Genomic DNA, 19,306 nt, shown 5'->3' on the forward strand with positions numbered 1-19,306 from the left:
AGGGTGGTGCGGAGGGGAGGGTGGGGGTGTGAGAGGAGAAACAGGGCGGGCAGTGGATGATGGCGTCGTGGGCGGATGAGAGCAGAGAGCTCTCCCTTCACATGCTCCACCTGACTCTACCGCTTAAGCAGACCCAGATGATTTCACACTAATACCGTCATATGGATCCGACGCAGTCCAATTACAGGGACATGGGGATAACATGGTTGGCTGTCGCCAGGCAGGAGAAGGACTAATCTAATCACAAACACACTGTCGATGTTCCCAGAGATAAAACTTAATGCAGTTCCCCTGAAGGATTACAGGAGTATGCACAGATATACATCTACAATGTAGACTTGTGATATAGACACACACAAGCAGGCACACACATACACACACACCCATGCAGGCACACTAACCCACACACGTACAGAGTAGTAGAAGCAAAAGCATGGCTGAGATATCCCTGACTAGCTATTTTGTGTGTGTGTATATGTATATATATATATGAAAGGTGCTGACCAATGCTACATTCAATTTAAGCCTGTTAGTGCAAAAGCCAAACCATGAGAGAAGATTAGACAGGATGGTGAATTGGTCTCCTCTTTTCTCCTCCCTCCCTCTCCTCTCCTGTCCTCTCCTCTCCTCCCTGCTCCCCCCCCCCCCCCTCCCTCCCTCCTTACCTCCCTCTCCTCTCCTCTCCTCCCTCCCTCCCACTCTCCTCTCCTCTCCTCCCCACGCCTCCCTCCCTCCCTCCCTCTTCTCTCTTCTTCTCTCCTCCCTCCCTCCCTCCCTCCCTCTTCTCTCTTCTCCTCTCCTCCCTCCCTCCCTCCCTCCCTCTCCTCTCCTCTCCTCTCCTCTCCTCTCCTCTCCTCTCCTCTCCTCTCCTCTTCTTCCCTCCATGACGTAAGCTGACGGCAGGTTTCCAGATTCCGTTCCTGTCTCAACAACACAGAGACAGACTGGCCTTCTGCTCCTTCCTTGTCTTTCTCTCTTTTTCCTCTATCTCTCTCTTTCTCTCTGTCTTTCTTTCTCTCTCACACACACACACACAGACAGTCTGCTTGTCCCCCCTCGTCTCTGTTCTGCTCAGGTGTCCACCCTACCACCCCCGCCCCCTCAGGCGAAGGAGAAAAGAGAGAGTGAGTGTGTGTGTGTGTGTTTGTGTGTGCATGCTTGTGTGTAATAATTTAATCTCAACCCAATCCCAGACAGGAGGTTGACAGTGTGGATTTCTGGAGGCTTGGTCTGACTCCAGCCTTATGAAGTAATGAGACTGTGTGTGTGTGTGTCACAAGATTTCACACTTGTTGGGTGGAGCTCGAGTCTAGACATGAGGGTTTTGGGGACAGATATTGTCCCAGACATCCCCCAACCCCCACCCCCCACATCAAAGTTTAATTTCCTGTTTGCTCACCAATCTCAAATCTCATATCCAGACACTGGCGAATCAAGGACTTGGAGACATGGAGGTTATTGAAACATTAATAACACTTCACCTCTCACAACCTCCTCCACTCGCCCACCCACACAACACCTCAGTACCACTGTCTGTGGATCTGTTTATGTAAACAGACAAACCCTCACACCTACAAACAGGCACACAAACAAACCTACACACACACACATACTCACACCTACAGACAGACCGATGTCATTGAGGCATGCAGACATAAGCCCCTTTTGCACATCAAAGGCAGGGATGTTGCTCATTTACGCCGCCTCGCAGTTCTGTATAAAAGGTGCAGACATGGAATGGGGGGTCATTGTTGTACCTGTAGCAGGAGTAAGCAAATTAGGTGTGTGTTGGCCTAGCCGGAGTTAGCTAGCTAGTTGTGTGTGCTGCGCTAGCCAGAGTTAGCTAGCTAGCATTAGCAGTGTTGACCACAGTTTGGCAGATGATCAGTACACAGCTAGAGACTGCCGACGGTGGCGGCGGCCTTAAACACACTTCATAATTTCCCCAGTGATTGTACTCTCTCTAGTTTTATATGGCGCTTCAGGGAAGGAGAGTAGGAAGGAGGGAAGGAGGCATGTGAAAGTATCCACACCAGCCCTGGCCTCGTTCCTGGCTCCATCTCCATCTCTCTGGCCTAAATTGGGACATCCGACTTCAGCCCCTTCAGAATATCCACCTCCCTTTCCTCCAACACCTCCTTCCCTGCTCCTCCAACGCCTACAACAGAGGAGAGCAGCGGACGAGAGGACATGGGGATGAGGGGAGAGAACCAGTAGAGGAGGGGAGGAGTAGGGGATGAGAGGAGAGGAAAAAAGGACAAGAGCACAGGGATGAGGCTAGAGGAGAGGAGAGAACTCGGGTGGAGTTTGAGATGAAAAGCAAGTTATGTTAATGGGTCAGTTGCTGATAGGGCTGCATAATTCCCTTTGATATGCTCTGTAAAAGAGTGTGTATGTATGTATGTATGAGAAAGAGAGAGAGAGAGAGAGAGAGAGAGAGAGAGAGAGAGAGAGAGAGAGAGAGAGAGAGAGAGAGAGAGAGAGAGAGAGAGAGAGAGAGAGAGAGAGAGAGAGAGAGAGAGAGAGAGAGAGAGAGAGAGAGGGAGAGATTTAACAGCACTGCTTACACGAGAGTTGTTCCTTCTGTGTGTGACACCTGCAGCTACAAGTCATTAGCTGGCAGGAGATGAGGTCTGTGTACTGGAGTAAGTGTGTTGTGTGCTTGTGTGTGAGCATGTGTGTTCAGGTCTGTGTACTTGAGTGTGTGTGTTCTGTGCGTGCGTGTATTCTGTATGAGTGTGTGTGTGTGCATATTGAGGTCTCGGTACGATCAGCTTTTCAATTATTCATGCCACCGAATTCCAATAAGTTGAATGAATCCTGTCAAGGTGATAACAAAATGCTGTCTGACAAGATCATTTACATATTTTAATAATGTGATGTTTTGCTGCGTTTTGCAGCAAGCAACGCCACCGCAGAGGGCTTCCCAGATGTCCCCAGATCAGCGCCTGTAACCAACCTACCCCCTCAGACAAGACGAGGAACAACTCCCACCGAAAGACCGTCCAATCGTGCTGTGTCACTGTCATCATCAGATCACCTTGATGGGGAATATGACGCACTCACTTTTAGATCATAGTGATGGAGACTGACACTGACACACACACACACACACACACACAGAGGACTGGACACCAAAGAGAAGTGAAGCCCAGCCCCCTCTCTCTCTCTGCCGGGGTGTGGCAAAGAGAGAGGGAGAGAGGACATCCACAGAGAGAGAGGGAGACAGGGGATGGAGGCATGCAGAGAGTGAAATTGGGAGAGAGGGAGGGAAAGGTAGAGATGGAAGGACAAGGCGAGAGGGAGCCGTGCAGAGTGAAAATGGAAGAGGGGGAGAGGTGTCGTAGGCCCCAGGCTGAGGAGAAGATGACTGTGGAGAGACCTGGCTACTGCTCACCTCTGCAGGTAGATCTCTCTTTCTGTGTCTCTCTTTGTCTCTCTCTCTCGTATTGTAAGCTGGTTTGAGGGGGAGAGGGGCGCCGTGTGCACAGTCGATGGGGAGGGGGCTCGACCGTTTTTGATTCATAACAAGACTTTTCAGTGTGTTTATTTTTGTCTACTATTCTGCATCATTGTAATTAGGTCGTTTATGTTGGTACATTGAGGTATGTAACTGGACAGTTCTCCTCGTGTCCTTTCTCTCTCTCTCTGTGTCATCATGTCCTCTCTTTCTCTCTCGCTCTGTGTCATTGGGTCCTCTCTCTCTCGCTCTGTGTCCTCTCTCTCTCTCTGTGCGTGTCATCATGTCCTCTCTCTCCCTCCCTGCATGTCCCATCTGCTCATGTCCTCCCCCCTCCCTGTTCCTGGACTCTCTGTAGCGTGGCGTCAAAGATGCAGACGTCAAAGATCTTCACTGGGGGTTCAGGAGAGACCAGTCCCTCCTCTCCACGCCAAGATGGAACTGAACTCACATACAGCAGGCCTGCACTCATACTGTACTGTAATCACATACAGCAGGCCTGTGGCAATCCTGTACTATTTACTAAACCTTCTGTACTGATTAGGTCCATCATCATGTGTGTATTAATACTGGATACAGGCTTAAAACCAGTACAAAACACTGTAATATTTGGCTAGGAGAGCTACAAACCCATTAAATGTTTTTGTAATGGGTGTCATACTGCAGGGTGAGATTATTAGTCTGGACATGTTGTCCTCTATTAGCCTACACAGCGCATGGGTACTTTCAGTATTTCTTTGTCTCTCTCTGACTCACTCACCCATACACACACTCACCCTCTCTCTCTCTCTCTCTCTCTCTCTTTCTCTCTCACACACACACACACGCTCTGCCTCTCTTCTCTTCTGAAGGTGATGGATGGGTCCTTCAATCCACTGGGACCGCTGGTCATTAGACTGCAAGGGGAAGCACTCTGCACGCGTGTGTGTGTGTGTGTATAAGAAAGAGAGAGAGAGAGAGAGAGAGAGAGAGAGAGAGAGAGAGAGCGAGAGGAAAATGACTGCCTGGGTATATACTGGGTAACAACAAATAAAGGCTTAGGGAGGGCAGAGAGAGAGAGAGATACAAAGAGAGATCATGACAGAGAGGGGCAGAAAGAGAGGGAGGGAGGGGCAGAGAGAGCGTTCAGAGTGCTTTAGTAATCCTATAGGTATTAACGGCAGGTCAGGCTGAGGACCCGGGGACACTGAAACACCTGCTGCCAGTCAGTCAAGGTGACAAAGAGCAGGGGGGTGGAGGGACGAACGGAGAGAGAGGGAAAGAGCCTTCCCTGCTGAGGGTTAGACCAGCTGTAAAGAGGGTCAGGACAAGACCTCACAAGCTCTATAGAGGGGGGGATGTTCATAGAGAGAGAGGTAGGGAGGGTGGAGGAGGGGGGGAGAGAAAGACATACGGAGAGGGAGGAACAGAGAACGGAAAGAGGGAGAGAGACAGAGAGAGAGGGAGAGAATAGAGAAAGGGGGGAAATAGAGAGACAGAGAGAGGACAAAAAGGAGAGAGAAGAGAGAGAACTACTGAAGTCCTTCCCAGCCATATGGAGTATAGGACACATCATAAACCCTCCAATAACACTGCTTCCATGCACCAGTGCTGCTGTCATCCATCACCACACAACGAGACAGCACCATCCCACCAGGAGAACACACAGCAGAGCACCCTGGAGGACAGCCTGCCTGGGGGACAGCCTGCCGGAGGGACAGCCTGCCTGGAGGACAGCCTGCCTGGGGGACAGCCTGCCGGAGGGACAGCCTGCCTACACATGCACAACCTTTACTAAGGATGGGTTGGAACCACCTTACAGATCAATTGAAGTTGTGAGAGGGGGGGAAAGTGCAGAAGAGACAGAGAATAGGGACCTAAAGAAAACAGTGAGAGACGGAGACGCCACAAAAGATATAAACAGTCTCTCTCACCCCCACAGCCTCTCCACCCATCCTTCTAACAGTCAGCCAGCGAGGCAGTCTCCCCAGGGGGCGTCAATCCCTGCTTTGTAGCCAGCTATGACTGATCCCTCCACCCCAGCTTAGCCTTCTCTTCTCCTGTCCTCTCCTTTTCTGCCTCCTCTCTTCTCCTCTCTCCCCTGTCTCCTATATCCTTTTGAACCCTTCTCCATCTCCCCTCCTCCCCCCTCCTGTTCTCTCCTCTCCTCCTACCCTCTCCACAGTACATTCAAAAACCACCTTCGTGGAATTCCTCTGTTTTTTTCCATTCCCCTCCCCGCTCTGCAGCGAGGGTTGGAAAGGGGTATAGAAGTGTTGGCGCTCCACAGCTGAACAAACGGGTGTCAGGGAAAAGGGCAGAAACGTGGGGAGATTACAAAATATAGGGAAAATGGTAAAGACGTTAAACTATTGTTCTGAATGCTAACATTGATTACTTGTTTGAAATAGCGGTCCCCTTCATTTCTTGCAGAACAACATTGTCTATTAGTATTGTCTGTTAGTATCAGACATCCAGTATAACACTGCATTTCCCCCAGCGGGAATGGAGAACAAGAGCATTTTTGTGTTTTGACATTCAGACGCTAATAGCTTTGCGCTGCAGATGAAAAATGAACACGGCGGCGCTGAAGAGGACCCGAGTTAACCTGCTCTGGTTATATAAGCTGTCGTTGTCTGAAGACAGGGAGAGACAAGGGGAGAAAAGAAAGACTAACACGGAAGGACAATATGGGTCTTCACCTCAGTGAGTCACAGGGAGAGAGAGAGGGAGGGATGATGGTTAGATGAAAGAAGCAGAGACAAGCATACATTCCCTGTTCCGGCTGGAGTGGCCGGCGAAGAGTGGAGAGGAGCGAAGGAGAGACGAGAGAGGAGGGGAAAGGAGGAGAGGAGCGAGGGAGAGACATGAGAGGAGGGGAAAGGAGGAGAGGAGCGAGGGAGACATGAGGAGGGGAAAGGAGGAGAGGAGCGAGGGAGAGACATGAGAAGAGGAAGAGCGAGGAGGAAAAAGGGAGAGGAGAGGACAGAATTGCAGGAGCAGGCAGTGGAGGAGAGGTTAGGGAGAGAGATTACCAGACCCCTCATCCATCCTCCATGTTCATTACCTCCACTCAACACGCTACAGCTCACCTGTGACTCAGCCCCTCACTGTGCTGTGTCGGCCGCACTAAAACAACCACATCTATAAAAGCCCTCTACATCTATAAAAGGCTGCTACTAGGACATCCGTGGGCACAGGAAGCGGATGGAAGGCAAGCCTAGGTCACGTGTACCAGGAAGCAGATGTGAGGTCAGAGGTCACACAGCAGGTCTCCCAACATGCGAGGAATTAAGTTTTTACTTTAATTTCCAAAAGGTGACTAGACATCACAACTTTAGTAGCAGGAAACTCAGCACTTTCCAATTAACCAACTGATGACAGGTCAGTGGAGAGGCAACCGGAAACATCCCATAACCCCCATTTTTAATTATCTCAGAGAGGCAGCGTGTAATCTGAGCATTATCCTGACAGCTCTGTAAGAGTCGCCATGTCTAACGCAGCCCAGGAAAATTTAGCTCATTTCTATTCACGACTTCGGGTCATTTAAAAGGACAGATCTCGTCAAGCTGAACACACTTAACACCCACCCACCACTACTTTTTATGCAAATATTGGATTCAAACTGCCACCTACTGGCTAGGAAAGGAAATGCAGATACGAGGTTGTTAAAGTTGAAAATGTTTATTGAACAGGACATAGAAAAAACATCATTGTACAATGAAGGGGGTAATCCGGGAGAGACGTCGGCCAGTAGAGACCGATGACTGCAGAATCACCAATGACAGCCGAATCACAGAACCTGACAGGGACAGAAAACACTTTAACCCTCAAAGCAACACGTGCCACATCTAGAAAGTACCGCAGGTCAAAAAGGTGAAAGTTCAAAAACAGTATTTCAGTAGTAAGGAAGGTACCCTTGGCGTGTACAAGATTTTAAACACCTTCCTGGTTCAACAAGAAGTTGAGGGCATTCGTTCAAGTCTTAAATATTTGCACAATTTACAATGGTTGATGGTGCCACATTTACCTGACGTCAGCTGCCATACATAACGGGGAACTTCACCACGCCCTGCATAAGGAAACATTATCGCAGGATTGATGCTACACACTTCATCCAGGGTTCAGTAAGTCAAATTTAAGACATTTTAAGACAATAAAGACCTACACAACGCATTACCTTTAAGACCTGACTAAATTAAATTTAAGACCTCGGATGAAAATATGGACTTAGACGTTTTAAGGCCTTCGATTTAAATTTGAATTTAAAACTTAAGACCCCGCGGGAACCCTGTCATCCTACACACTAAAGGGTGTAGCTCGGGGGGGTTTGAGCGCGAGAGGAGCGTACCATTTCCAAGTCCTTGATAACCAGGCCGTGCGTGACCTTCCGGTCTTCACTCCGTGCCGCTTTGACATAGGGACATGTCCTCAGTCTCCACCTGTGGCTGGGGGTAGAGGTCGGGGGGGGGGGGGTCACAGGTCATCGTGTGCCCACCCCCCCCCCCCCACACACAGTCAGTCAATGCTGCCAACCCTCCACAACCCACACCAAGGAAGTCATGGTTGATTTGTTAAAGTTAAGAGCTAGAGGAGTGTACCGTGTCCAGGTCTTCGATGACGACCAGGCCGTGCTGGAGCTCCAGCTCGCACTCAGTGTCGTTTTGAGAGCAGTACTCTTCACTGTCAGTCTCCCCCAGGCTGACCTGGGGGAGAGGTCAGGGGGGGGGGGTCATCAGGGGCGACACTGTTGGTAGTGTGCGCGCGCGCGCCATTTCCCATACATTGATGTGAATAGCCCCCCCCCCCCCTCTCCGTGCACGCTCTCAATCGATGCGCGGGACAGACAGCTTTTTCCCCTCAGGAGTTTACGAACAGTTGGTAGGCCTATCAATTCTCTGCTTAATTGCTCACCTCATAGTCAGGGTCCACGGCTGAGTCCTCCTCTTCAGCAAGCTCCTGGTTCACCCAGGTTGCCCAGGTAACTGGCTCCTGCTCATCATCATCATCCTCCAGGTCATCCTGCTTCCTCTTGCTGCCCTTCCCACACGCCTTTGTGGGCGACACACGCAGCTCTGCCACAGGAAACACCGGGTCATGTGACAGGAAGCAGGAGTATTTACATAGCAGTGGTTGTTCTGCTAGTCAAGTTACTTAATTTCCCTGAACTGGAAATTCATGTATAACATTAAATGACGATTTGGGCTGTATTCGCCTCAAGAATGAACATTGGAGAGGCCGAACTCTCCCGGTACCTGGAGAGAGGGAGCAGCCGATGCTCGTGCACACGGGATAGCCCAGGGCGCCCTGCACGCGGCGGGGCAGTATAGCTAATAGTAGCCGGGTAAAGCGGCTGAGGCGCTTGCGAACGGCGAGGCACTGGCGGGGTGAGTGGTCGACTTCTTCGCCGACTTGTCCAACGACGGCCTTCTCTTCCGACGGAGAGAACCCGAACAGCCTCCAAAACCCACGGAGAGCACGCATCTGCTCACGACAGGCGAGTTGCAAACCAAAACACGTTGTCAAGGTAAAATAAAAAGGGAATCGTTATTCACATCCATACTCTTAAACCCAAACAACTTACAAAGAGTTAGCCGGGCTAGATAACCTAGTCCTTCATTACAAGGCCAAATAAAATAAGCTAAAGAGCCTGGCTTACCATTAGGCTGATGGGCCAAAACTTGGAAAGGCGACAGAAAGTGGTACTAACCACACCACCTCTCTTCGCCGAAACCTCCTGAAGGTAAAAACACAATGTTAGGTCACGCAAGTAAAAAAAAAAAGAAGCCATTTAACTCAAATTCCTGAGATATCCGACACGAACCACGCGTTCACTTGAAATGTCATAGCTAGCTCAAGAAACGACTCGAAACCAACTATGCGTGGATTGGACGTTCAAACTTGCCGTCGCGTCTGTTGGGCAATGTCTTCACCTGAACGTGAATCTGAATGTGTAATCATGTTTTCACCTGAATACTTGTGTCTCCCTTCTGCTCGATGTTGACGCTACTTTCGGAAGTCATACTGCTGTTAAAGAGGCCGGCTCGCGGACTGATGGTTTGTTGACCTCGTGGGAGTTCAAATGTACCTCTGGAATGACGTAGTGAACCAATCACCGCGTTCAGACGTTGACCAATTAATTATCAAATCACTTTGCTTGACCAATTAACATGCTTCAACACAATTAACGGCTATGGTGAGTAGACAGTGTCTTTTCTTGAAATCTTTACCAAAAATTGTATACTTATAGCCTATGTACATACAGATTAGTTGTAGTATACGGTCATAAATCGTGCTCCGTAAATCCCTCGAGTTACCATTTAAGTTAACCGCTAGATGTCACTGTGGTCTACATTTACTAAGTCATCATTCGCCGATCCCAAGTAGACAGTATATTTTCTAGAGGTATTATGTGTTAGGGATGTGCAATACTGCAACATTTGGTATCGATCCGATACCAAGTAAATACAAGGCCAGTATTGCCAGTACCAATACCGATACTTTTTACTTTCGAAAAGCAGCTTATCTACTTTCGTTTAGGGGAAAGCAATGTTTATCAAGTGAATGCATCATCAATATGCTTATTTGAATTTTCATGATCATTGAATGATTTTGTGATTACAGTGGATCATGATTATTATCATAATAAAACACAGGACAAATAATTTGGTCAAAAATACTGTTAGTTTAGTGTGCTGCTGTGTCATGTTACTGCACCTGCACGCCCGTGTCGTGGCAAGGCACTTATCCCCACCAGGATTTGCATCCTCTGGCCGCGGGAGCGAGCGTGCACTCAGAAGAGCGGAGTTTAACTGCTGCACTTCGAATTCACCTCTTAAATGGATCAATATCGACGTGGAAGACTCGACAGGGTTTTCCATAGTAACAAGGGACTCATTTGTCTACATAAATACGTTTATTTGTGAAGATGTTTGCTCTTTTCAAGCAAAAATGACAGAAGATACACATTATATCAGGCCGTTTTTTCACCTGATATAATGTGTGCCCCCTCCCCTAACATGCAAAGGGTCTGTCAATGAACACAGAAGTTACAGAGGGGATATTTGTTGTTGTTGTCATTTAGCTGATGCTAGAGACTTACAGTGAGTACAGTGACATTCCCCCCGAGGCAAGTAGGGTGAAGGTCCTTGCCCAAGGATACAACCTCATTTTGGCACAGCCAGGAATCGAATCGACAACTTTCGGATTAATAGCCCGATTCCCTAACCGCTCAGCCCTCTGACCCCCACATACACATTATATCAGGTGAAAAAACGGCCTGATATAATCTGTATCCCCTCTGTAACTTTTGCTAGAAAAGAGCAGACATCTCCATATTATCTTAGGTTTTTCATTGTGACCAAAAGAACACAGAAAATAACACACATGATGGCAGGACATACCCTTTGCATGTTAGGGGAGGGGGTACACGTTATATCAGGTGAAAAAACGGAAATGCTATATTTCACATATTCACTAGAAATGGTGCATAGGCCATGTGAACGCAGACAGGCCTACTCCTGGCTGAATACATTTATCAAAGTGCGTCTATCTGTTGCTAATAATAGGCAGGCACGCTCACCGTGTGTGATCTACATAAGGAATACAATAACGTGGTTTGCGCACTTGGGGCTGTATCTGCATCCGACTGTGAAGCATCTCCTGGTGCCCCTCGAGTGAGAGAGAGAGAGAGAGAGAGAGAGAGAGAGGGAGAGGGGGAGAGGGAGGGAGAGGGAGGGAGAGGGAGGGAGAGGGAGGGAGGGAGGGAGGGAGGGAGGGAGGGAGGGAGAAAAAGAGAAAGAGAGAGGGAGGGAGGGAGAGGGAGAGAGGGAGGGAACCACACAAGGAGCTTCCGTCGTGACACCGTCACATCAGCATTAACATTTACGCAGGTTGCCCGTTTGGAGTGGGAGAGACCGGGAGGGGGAGAGACGGGGAGGAAAGTATAAAAGCCGTGTGTTTCCAGCCTTGAAACCATCCTATTCCAGACCCCTTGGCAGCGCTGAGAGCTCACAGTCACAATGGAGCACGGCATGGCTGTCACGCGCACCGTCAGCGTCGGAGCTATCGGGAGCGGCGCCCGGATAGGCGGCAAACCGGACGTGTACGACTTCTCGACGGAGCGCAGGCACAGCAGCGCGGGGTTGCGCGCCCTGCTGTGGGCGACCGGCAGCGCGCGCTCTCTGGGGAGTTTCTCCGGATCGGAGAGCCACTCGAGTAAAGACAACATCCACACCAACATCCTGACGCCGGGCAGCGTCCCGCGCTTCACCATTCCCAGCCTGTCGGTGCAGCCGGTCTGCCAGCGGGCGGAGGACGGAGGAGGAGGGACACCGGGAGAAGGTGGAGAGGGAGAAACGGACGAGGGTCTGGGGCTGGAGAGCACGATGTGCTCCCTGTCTGTGTCCCCCTCGTGTCTCTCCTCGTGCTCCCCCGGCTGCCCCTACCCCGGGCGCCCCGCTCACCGCTCCGTGTCCGACCCTCTCACCCTGAGCCGGAGGGCGGTCCGCAGGGAGAGCTCCGTCCCCTATCTGGAGGACCGGCACTGCCCCGACGCGGCCAGCAGGGCGGCGCTGTCCCTGCCACACCTGGAGAAGGTCACCACCCCCTATGGCTTTGTGACGTTGAGCAGGAGCCCTCAGATGGCGAGCGAGGAGGCTCTGCTCTGCCTGCGCCGTCCGCTGGCCTGGGAGGAGAGCCACGACAGGCCTCCAGGGCCCGGCCCCACGCCACGCACCGTCCCCCCCGCCGACACCTCCTCATCCTCCACCTCCTGCGCCCCCGCCAACCCCAGACCTTCCCTAGCCTCCACCTCTCGCACCCCCGCCTCCGCCAACCGCAGACCTTCCCTTGCCTCCACCTCTCGCACCCCCGCCAACCCCAGACCCACCTCCCGGAGGACCTCCCACACGCCTCACCTCTCCAAGGACGCCACTCCCTCACACGCCGCAGAAGTACCAAAGAAGAAGACGCTGAGCCGGAGCGCCGCGACAGCCTGGAGCCTGCCCTCTTCCTCCTCGGAGGGAAAACCAACACGAAGGCTCTGGGGGGTCTTACGCAAACACTTCACTTCCCAGTGAGGACAGGAGTACAAATGAAGAGATGGAGAAAGAGAGGGGGGGGGGGAGAGTTGAGATACTGCGAATAAACACAATTCTGATTCTGAGCTCCAGCTGTGTCAAAGTGGAGCAGTGTATTTGTGCAAACTTTTGTGTATCAAATTTTAAATGAACAATCTGTCAGTGTTGTCTTTACATCTATCCTGATGTCTCTCTGCTGTTGCTGCTAAATAAACACAATGTTTCTATAAATGAAATGTAATTTTAATTTTTTTCCAATTTTGTGTCATAGATTTTTATGCTAATGCCGACTGCTGCCCAACCTAAATACTGAACCCTGAACACACCCCACCTGAACACACCCCAGAATCTGAACAGTGAAATGTTTACCAGCAGAGGGTAGAAGGACGCAGTTCAGACTGGATCCATAATTGAGGTAGTGACGCTCCAATCCTATTGGTCACCTCTGTATCATTAACACCTCTTCACCATTCATCCCTCCTCCCCCCCTCCACGTCCCTGCACCTCTCTCCTCATACTGTCCTCTGTGCAGTCTATACATACTCCCACCCTTTGTGCTGTGTGTGTGTCTCTGTGGTGTGTGTGGCCATTAAGGTCAGTGTCTGACGCACAGAGGGAAGGACAAGAGGTCTTTCTTAGGTCCTTAGAATACAAAGGGTCTCTTGGAGGAAGGGTTAGAGAGAGAGAGGGAGAAAGAGAGGGAGAGAGAGAGAGAGAGGGAGAGGGAGAGGGAGAGAGAGAGAGGTCCAGGGACATGGTGAGGGAGAGAACAACAGGCCATATGTGATGCCCTCTTTCAGCCTATAAAAACGTCTCATTCATCCTCTCATCCTCTCCTTCTCCCTTACGCTCGTCCTCCCTCTCCCCCCACCTCCCCTAGCCTATAAAAACGTCTCATTCATCCTCTCATCCTCTCCTTCTCCCTTACGCTCGTCCTCCCTCTCCCCCCTCCTCCCCCCACCTCCCCTAGCCTATAAAAACGTCTCATTCATCCTCTCATCCTCTCCTTCTCCCGTACGCTCGTCCTCCCTCTCCCCCCTCCTCCCCCCACCTCCCCTCCCTCCTCCTCCTCCTCTCAGCATTAGCATCAGTAAGAGGGAGAGTGCTCCTCGTTGTAGACAGAAGACCCATGCAGCGCGCCCCACAGAACCAGATCAAACGAACCCCTTGACCCAAGTTCTCTTCATCCCCGTCATATCTTCATGTAATCACCGCGGTGAAGAGCCGTCCACACAAACATGGTCTCCGTAGTAGAGACTGCAGAATAGCATCGGCTCTTTGCTTCTCTTCAGCAGGGTGTACGTGGCCGGGACGGACCATTTCAAATGGCTGGTTAGCTGTGTGTGTGTGATGGTGACATTCTAATATCGTGGTGTCAATGTTATTTGTCGGGCGGTTGTCGCTGTTGCACCGTGCCTGGTAAATACAGACCATGCTTGACTGACCACTTCTGATCCTTGATTTTCGACGGTACTCCTTCTCAGCCTCGCTCTGGATGACAAGCGCCCGCTGCCATGGTTGGCTAACATGTCGAATGCTAAAGGATTCAGACGTTAAATAGTACATTATTTCTCTGCATTTCTCTGGTGAGTTTTGCACAAGGCTGTGGTTCGGTGGAGATGAACAGTGAGACACGGTGGTGGCTGAGGGTGGGGCTCACCGCTGCCGCTGATGAGGGGGCTACGTCAGGGGTGGCCCTCATCCCCCCAGCCTCCAGGCCCCCTTCCCCCTCTGACCCCCCTCCCCTCAGCCTGCAGTGTTTGTGTGTGTTTGTGAGCGTGCGTGTGTGTGAGTATGTGTGGGTGTGTGTGTGAGGGTATCTGCGTGTGTGTAGGTGTGTCTGTGTGAGAACTGAGCGTGTCACGCGGAAGCGTTGGTGGTTGTTCTTCCTCATTTTGTACTTGAGGTTAGACACAGAGCTTTGCCCTCACACACACACACACACACACACAAACACACACAGACAGACAGGAATACACACCCACAGATACAAATACGCATTTTCCGGTACCAACCTCAAACAGCCAAGATCGCTGACAGAGAGAGATAAAGAGATAGAGAGAGACAGAGAGAGGCAGAGGAGGACAGAGAGAACGAGAGAGAGAGATCTTGTGGAGTGGAGGCAGACTGAGCAGGGATGGAGACCAGTACCAGCCCAGCGGAGAGACAGACACCACCAGCACTGCCTGTCAAACAGCGCCGGTAAGACACATTCGCACACACACACTCTCACACCACGAGAAGTTGTCCACTCATCCCCAGGATGTATCATTTCAAGCCCCTATGTGCAGCTCCACACAGGTTCCATCAAGCCTCGTGCCTCATGTGTTTATCTGTGTGTGTGTTACGTGTGTCTGTTATACGTGTGTTTTTGTGTTTGTGACACGTGTGTGTGTGTGTGTCTGTTCCATGCGTGTGTGTGTTACATGTGTCTGTGATACGAGTGTGTTTTTGTGTTTGTGATGCGTGTGTGTGAGTGTGCGTTACGTGTGTGTGTGTGTGTGAGTGTGTGTGCAGGAGCGCGTACTCCAGCTCCAGTGTAGACCTGGAGGGAGAGGGAGGGCTGTTCAGCCCCAGGGTGTCCCAGCTCCACAGCCCCAACGCAGACGTGTTCCCTGAGCCCACAGACTGTCAGGCTGCCCTCTGCCCCATCCATCAGAGATACGGTCAGCACCTCCACCTCTCACTGCACCCCAGCACCCCCACCTCTCACTGCACCCCAGCACCTCCACCTCTCACTGCACCCCAGCACCTCCACCTCTCACTGCACCCCAGCACCCCCACCTCTCACTGCACCCCAGCACCTCCACCTCTCACTGCACCCCAGCACCTCCACCTCTCACATTTATTTCATTTGCTCCATGTTGATTAAATTAACATTTTCATTAAGATTTGATGAAGCCTAACTACAACTGCCTGGAACACAATGACATGATTCATAACATTCTCAAAATATTTTTAAAGAAGGTAGAAAAGAGAAGCAGTGGTGTGTGTGTGTGTGTGTGTCTAGGTGTGTGTGTCTAGGTGTGTGTGTGTCTAGGTGTGTGTGGCTCTGTCTGTTTGCAGTTTCCCTCTGCTCCAAAATTTGACTTCCCTTTTGTCATATAAGAAGGAAGTTGCACCTGAAACCAGACCTCAAGCTTACCTACAAACCCCTCTCACACACACACCTCACACACACCTCACACACACACCTCACACACACCTCACACACACACCTCACACACACACCTCACACACACACCTCACACACACCCCACACACAGACACCTCACACACACCTCACACACACACCTCACACACACCTCACACACACCCCACACACACAAACCTCACACACACCCCACACACACAAACCTCACACACACTTCACACACACACACACCTCACACACACACCTTTCACATCCTTCACACTCACCCTTCACACGCACCACCCTCAGACACAAGAACTAAATAGAAGGACAGGTTGACCTGACCTACATCACAAACTAGTGTGTTGGAGGAATTTGGTTTTCACCTGTCTGTAAGGCTGGATACAACACTATATCAGTGAAATATATTCACCAAATGTTTTAGCCATAGGGACATAGAGGATGGATTTGAAACTGCAACCTGTTGACATGGAGCCAAACACCTTCCCACTGAGCTATGTAGGCCGAGGCCAACACTGAAGGGATCCGACTGACTTTTCCTTCTGAATGAAGAAACTGTTCATGTGTGTCTGATCCATGGTTGTCCTCTGTGTTCCAGACCCGTCTCTGTGTCACCAAGAACGCTTCTTCTCCGATAGCTGTCCTCCGCCCGTCCCTAAGAAGAGCCTGGTCAGGACCCTGTCCCTGCCAGGGGGCTACCTGTGTCCCCTGTCCCCATGCCCCACGTCCCCCGGCCTGTCCCCCAATTGGCCCCAGCCTCTGTCCCCTGGCTGGTCCCCGCTGCCCCTCGCCCCCCACAGCTATGACAACCCCCTCTACATGATCACTTCTGCCCCCGCCCCCCAACAGAGGCCCGTCCAGCCGCCCCCGCCCGCCCTCCTGCCCCTCTCCCAGCTCAGCTTCAACACCCCCGACCGCCTCCTGCCTCACTTCTTCTGCAGCTTGGCCAGTCACGCCAGCGTCTCCCGGGGCCTGCAACAGCGCCACCTGCTGTTTCTCAGGAGCGTGGCCGAGAGGCTGGAGGCTGGGCAGCTCCTGGGGGGAGGGGATCGGAGGCCTGGGGGGCCTGGGGGGCCTGGGGGGCCTGGGGGGCCTGGGGCGGCTCTCCAGCCCCAGGACCTCCTCCTGTGGGACTGTCGACCCCAGCAGATAGGGGGCGCTCTCTACTACCGCCTGCATAGCACCGTGTTCCCAGGCAGGGTGCTGGCTGCTAAGGTACAGTCACATAGGGGAAAGATGCAAACAGGGAGAGAAGGAGAGAGAGAGAGACAGGGTGAAAGAGAGAGAGGGACAGAGAGAGAGGGGGACAGAGAGAGAGGGACAAATAGAGAAAGAGGGACAAATAGAGAGAGGGACAGAGAGAGAGAGAAGGACAGAGAGAGAGAGAGAGAGTGAGAGAGAGAGAGTGAGAGAGAGAGGGACAGAGAGAGGAAAGAGTGAGAGAGACATATTTCAATCGTCCTTATTTTATGCCATATATGGCAAGCAGGGCTCCAACCACAGTCTATCGCTTTGTGTTCCTACACCCAAGCAAAGTACACACACACACACCACACATGAACTTCCTCCAAACTGCCAACACGTGCTGCACAGCACCTGTTCTGAATGTTTGATAAAATGCTATGATGTTTGTCTTTCCCTTGTTTGAGAACGACTGCTAGCATCATGCGCAAAAGAGTTAGCTTTCCATGACCAACCAGATGTCCCTTGAGTCAATATTTCAGGATTAATAGTCCTGGAGTTATATCCTGGATTAGAATCTAGATTGTGGTCTAGAACTAGATTCTGAAATAGAATTAAATTCTGAACTAGATCCTTGGTTGGTCCTGAATAAGTTGTTCATCCTTTGTGTGTTATCCCAGGTGAGCCATTGCACCGACTCCCCCCCCCACCCCCCCCCCTGTCCGCCTCACATCAACATCCAGCAGGTCCTCGCCTACTTCCCTCCCCAGTCCGACCTCCGCCCCTCACCCCCCCAGGAGCCCTCCCCTGCCTCGCAGCCTGGCCGCAGCGCACCGCTGCCACCACACGAGGGCGCCGTCGAGTCGTCCGGGAGCCTGAAGCGCAGCAGGGAGACCAGAGAGCCGAGCGTAGCCTCGCTGCTCCAGAGAGGGTGGAGGGTGACCGTGGAGAGGGACCTGCCTCGGGCCACGCTGGAGGACTTTGTGGAGGAGGGCAGGGGCCTGGGTGGGGCTGAGGGCCGGGGGTATGAGAGGCAGCTGGGGGTGCTTCTGCTGCAGCTCGCCAGGGGGCTCCAGGTGCTGGACAGCCACGGGGCGTGCACCTGCGTGGAGCTGCACCCACGAGATGTGCTCCTGCTGTGGCCTGGACGAGAGGGGAGGGAGGGGGAGAGGGAGGAGGAGAGGGAGGGGGAGACCGCGGGAGACGATGGAGAGGGAGGAGGGCGCGAACGGGACCAAGGGACAAGAAGAGCGGAGGACGGAAACGGCGAGGAGGGAGAAACGACGGCGCGCGGAAAGAAGGAGCAGATCCGAGTTGGGGTTCGGGCGTCGTGGAGGAAGTGGGGTACCCCTCGCGTGGTCGTAGCCCATCACACGGCTCTGTCTCCCCCCGCCCCGCCCCCTCCAGCCCTCCAGGCCCAGTTTGGGGCCATCATCCAGCGCTGCCTTCACCTCCAGGAGGCTGCCTCCCCCTGCTCACGGAGTCCCGGCCTCCCCCCTGCAGACTTTCCGTGCCGCCCAGGGCTGCAGCAACTGAGCGGCTGGCTCAGGGAGGAGGGGAGCGGGCTGCAGATGGGAGACACGGTGGGCATCCTGCAGGTCCTGCTCTGGGGCCCCCGGGCTAGGCTCTTCAGCCTCCATCCTGCCGGAGGAGGAGGAGGAGGGGCTGACTCTGGGCCCTGGCCTTGGGTTGGGGCTCGAGGCGTGGATGAGGCCAGGGCTAGAGAAGGGGCCGTGGATGAGGCTGGGGCCGGGGCTGAAAGCTCCATCGTGCGCCACTGGCTCTTAGTGAAGCGAGCTCTGCTGGTCCTGAAGCTGGCAGAGAAAGGTGTCCATGGCGACCAGTCTGGCCTGGACTGGGAGGACTTCCTGTGTCTCCACTACCTCTCTCAGGCTGACCCTGAATCTGTGTTGAGGGCCACAGCTCGACTGGGGCTCCACAACCCCAACTAGAGGGCCACCGAGACCCTGGGGAAAACCTCCACTCTGCTTGACTGACCGTATGAAGACCCTTGTAATCCAAAGCAGTAAAGAGTATGCTTGCATCTCATTTGCATTTCTATTTTTCTACACAAGTAGATTAAGTACCGGCACTTAAATTTTACAGATTTTGTATATAAATATAATTATGAACAACTTTAATATTTGTATATTGCACTTATATCTAGATATACTTTAAAGTATTTGTATTTTTCCCCTAGGTTGTTAATTGTGCAAAAAGAGTTTTATGCTATGCTTTCCAGTGTGCCAACAATTGTTTGTACGAAAACATGCCTTCAGCTTGTGCCAAAGATTGATTTTGGTATAAAGACAATGCTTGACTCACAGAGCATGTGATTCCTAAACTGTCAGACCTTCGCACTGTTCCTCAGTGGACCTAGCATCACGTCCGTGTAAAGCAGGTTTTAATGAAAATGCAACCATGTTCCTTCTTAATAAACCAGGAAGTACA

General features: G+C 51.9%; 3 protein-coding genes across 4 annotated transcripts; 2 read left to right on the plus strand and 1 right to left on the minus strand.

Annotated features, from left to right (window-relative positions):
* Positions 1-7,104: 7,104 nt before the first annotated feature.
* On the minus strand, positions 7,105-9,546 carry org (oogenesis-related gene). 2 transcript variants are annotated; one of them, XM_084692834.1, is made up of 8 exons: positions 9,409-9,546; positions 9,099-9,176; positions 8,695-8,923; positions 8,354-8,514; positions 8,041-8,145; positions 7,791-7,881; positions 7,470-7,511; positions 7,105-7,241 (listed from the first exon to the last, which is right to left on the minus strand). In XM_084692834.1, exons 1-6 carry the CDS (start codon positions 9,460-9,462, stop codon positions 7,837-7,839), a joined length of 672 nt encoding a protein of 223 aa, XP_084548960.1. In that variant the 5' UTR covers positions 9,463-9,546; the 3' UTR covers positions 7,105-7,241; positions 7,470-7,511; positions 7,791-7,836. The 2 variants fall into 2 exon arrangements, with proteins under 2 accessions (XP_084548960.1, XP_084548959.1); XM_084692833.1 differs by having other exon boundaries at positions 7,791-7,887; positions 9,409-9,545.
* A 1,816-nt stretch (positions 9,547-11,362) lies between these two features.
* LOC146221219 (uncharacterized) lies at positions 11,363-12,729 on the plus strand. The gene has a single exon (XM_084693027.1). It carries the CDS (start codon positions 11,461-11,463, stop codon positions 12,517-12,519), a length of 1,059 nt encoding a protein of 352 aa, XP_084549153.1. The 5' UTR covers positions 11,363-11,460; the 3' UTR covers positions 12,520-12,729.
* A 1,927-nt stretch (positions 12,730-14,656) lies between these two features.
* On the plus strand, positions 14,657-19,306 carry LOC146221220 (protein PEAK3). Its single transcript, XM_084692309.1, has 5 exons — positions 14,657-14,666; positions 14,997-15,185; positions 16,272-16,888; positions 17,536-17,982; positions 18,196-19,306. The coding sequence occupies exons 1-5, from the start codon at positions 14,657-14,659 to the stop codon at positions 18,805-18,807; spliced, it is 1,875 nt and encodes a 624-aa protein (XP_084548435.1). The 3' UTR covers positions 18,808-19,306.

Source organism: Hypomesus nipponensis, chromosome 26, assembly GCF_054491055.1.
Source record: "Hypomesus nipponensis isolate SF chromosome 26, ASM5449105v1, whole genome shotgun sequence".
Taxonomy (NCBI): Eukaryota; Metazoa; Chordata; class Actinopteri; order Osmeriformes; family Osmeridae; genus Hypomesus; species Hypomesus nipponensis.

Bases quoted from the DNA above. Each gene is read 5' to 3' on its own strand.
- LOC146221220 (XM_084692309.1), top strand. The intron at 16,889-17,535 runs GTACAGTCACAT...GTGTTATCCCAG, and splicing joins GCAGGGTGCTGGCTGCTAAG to GTGAGCCATTGCACCGACTC. The intron at 17,983-18,195 runs GTGCTCCTGCTG...TCGTGGAGGAAG, and splicing joins TGGAGCTGCACCCACGAGAT to TGGGGTACCCCTCGCGTGGT.
- org (XM_084692833.1), bottom strand. From the start codon at position 9,462: ATGACTTCCGAAAGTAGCGTCAACATCGAGCAGAAGGGAGACACAAGT. The intron at 9,177-9,408 runs GTGAAAACATGA...TTTTACCTTCAG, and splicing joins AGGGAGACACAAGTATTCAG to GAGGTTTCGGCGAAGAGAGG. The intron at 8,924-9,098 runs GTAAGCCAGGCT...TGTCGTGAGCAG, and splicing joins TTTGGCCCATCAGCCTAATG to ATGCGTGCTCTCCGTGGGTT.
- LOC146221219 (XM_084693027.1), top strand. From the start codon at position 11,461: ATGGAGCACGGCATGGCTGTCACGCGCACCGTCAGCGTCGGAGCTATC.